Source organism: Hipposideros armiger, unplaced genomic scaffold (genome assembly GCF_001890085.2).
Source record: "Hipposideros armiger isolate ML-2016 unplaced genomic scaffold, ASM189008v1 scaffold_69, whole genome shotgun sequence".
Classification (NCBI taxonomy): domain Eukaryota; kingdom Metazoa; phylum Chordata; class Mammalia; order Chiroptera; family Hipposideridae; genus Hipposideros; species Hipposideros armiger.
This window is the reverse complement of record NW_017731419.1, coordinates 1,348,613-1,350,709: the sequence shown is the minus strand read 5'-3', so window position 1 is coordinate 1,350,709 and position 2,097 is coordinate 1,348,613. Positions and strand designations below refer to the sequence as shown.

Below are 2,097 nucleotides of genomic sequence, written 5' to 3'. Positions count from 1 at the left end.
AGTCTGGTTCCTTCCAGACCCCAAGCTGGGCACTCACCTTTAAAGAAGATGTAATTCACTAGGATCATCGCTGTGTTTGGGTCAAGATCTGTGACCAAATCTGCAATGTTACCCTGAGTTTTCTCCTTCACGTAGTCATTGATGAGCTTCTCGGCAGCAGAGGACTCCCGGAAGTTGGTGGTAAAAGCCTCAGAGGCGTACAGGGCCTTGGCATCTTCCCTGAACTTGTCCAGCAGCTCCAGCTGCTCGCTGACGAACATGGCGTTGCCCATGCTCAGCTTCAGCAGGCTGCTGGGTTGGCTGAGGGAACGCAGGATGTGCTGCAAGCCCTGGTGGATTTCTGTCTCGGGGGTCTCCGTGAGGTTGAACTTGAGGCCTTCAAGGATCTCCGTCAGGGTGGTGCCGCAGGCCCCCAGGGACAGGAAGGCCAAGGCCATGGAGATGCTCAGTGGGGAGAAGACGATATTCTTATTGGGGTTCCTCGAAGCCAACTGCTTATAGAGGCTGAAGGCAAAGTCCGTGTTGCTAGAGGCTAATCTGAGGTTGTCCACAGCCGTCCTGTTGAGTTGGTCCTCCTGGGTCACATTCTCCTGGTGGAGCGCGCTCCCCGGGAGGCTGTGGGCAGTGGCGCAGAGCGCTGCCACCAAGAACCCCAGAACCAGGAGGGGTGGCATCGCTCTGCTCTCAACTCTGGAAAGCAAAGCTCCTTTAAGTCCCAGAGGGCAAGGTGGTACCCTGATCACCTCCCACTGCCCCCCACATGGCCTGCATTCTGGCCTCTGCCTCTGCAGCTTTGTGATCTCCCAGGGTTAGGTGCTCTTCTGGGCACCCAACGTACATGGTTATGCCCTATGCTCCTTCTCACTTTTTGAGGTAAGTGCTGTAATTGTTGCCATTTCCCTCCCCGCTCCCGCTCCCCAGTAAAGAAACTGGGCACAGAGAGGTGAAGGGGCTTGCCCAAGGTCACACAGCAAGCAAGTGGCAGAGCGGGGGTGAGTAGCCAGGTTTGCTTGGCTCTTAGATGGGGGAGCCAGTGATGGGTGTGAGGTGCTGTCTAATCGGAACACATCCTCCCCCTCCTCTTGGTGAGTGGACACCACTCAGAAGGGACTAGAAAGCAGGGCTTCCTTTCCCCTTATACCCCTTGTCTGCCTCCCAAGTACAATGCCAGGAAGGAGCCCAGGGCTGAGAGAGACCACAGCACTGCTCCTGGCCTCTCGATGGCCCGTCGTGGGCAGGCTTTCTCTGCGTGATACTTGGTTGCAGTAAGGGCTCATCAACAGAGGGCACAAAGGGGGTGGCTGGTTAGCTCAGTTGGTTAAAGCGTGGTGCTGATAACACCAAGGTTGCCGGTTCGATCCCCGCATGGGCCACTGTGAGCTGCGCCCTCCCTAAAAGAGTCAACTGTGCCATTGTAGCATGAAAGCCACGTGTAGCCAATGACCATGGCTGTTCCCCAATACAATTTTTTTAAAAAGAGAGAGGGCACAAAAAGAAAAGCTGTAGCTAGGGGGCCCTGATAAGGGTTGGTGCAAAGACCAAAAGAAGGTAGAATGTTCTTTTCAGCCCTGCCAGGTTGACAGCTGGTAGTTGCTTCTATAATAAATAAGCTTGGAAAGGGCTGCTGGTGGAGAGAAAGCAGTGTGGGCTTCAGAGTCTCAGAGACCTGGGCGAGGATGTCACTTTGGCCACTTGTGTTTGCTGTGTGGTGACAAGCAAGTGACTGAACCTCTCTGAGCCTCAGTCCCCATCTCAATCCAACATGTTGAGTAGCTCAAATGAGATAAACCATGAAGGTACCGCCTCTGAATAGGTCTTCAGGGATAATGATCTCCTCCTGTGTTCCCCTTCTCTGAAACTATTGGGTTATCGGAAAAGTCATGACGTATTTTTTTCTCTGTTTTTCATTGCAAAAATGCATCATGATTTTTCTGACAACCCAATATATGCCAGAGACATGATCCCACAGGGAGAGGGGGTGGAGCTATTGCTAAAGGAAGACCAGAGAGGCGGAGTACAAAGCCTGTGGCTGCAGCAAACAGGATTATTTACCTTCAGCCTCTGCCCACTCAGTCCAGAATTCAGAAGAGAAAAGGG

At 53.1% G+C, this 2,097-nt stretch overlaps 1 protein-coding gene and 1 non-coding gene across 2 annotated transcripts in view; one reads left to right on the top strand and one right to left on the bottom strand.

The window, feature by feature from the left end:
• The window catches only part of SERPINA3 (serpin family A member 3), an 8,625-nt gene that overhangs the window by 5,427 nt on the left and 1,101 nt on the right, over positions 1 to 2,097 (bottom strand). The window contains exon 2 of the mRNA XM_019642508.1: positions 38 to 690. Coding sequence (XP_019498053.1) covers positions 38 to 690 — 653 coding nt within the window. The remainder of the gene's footprint in view (positions 1 to 37; positions 691 to 2,097) is intronic.
• TRNAI-GAU (transfer RNA isoleucine (anticodon GAU)) lies at positions 1,300 to 1,373 on the top strand. Its single transcript has one exon. It is a non-coding gene; the product is annotated as a tRNA-Ile (tRNA).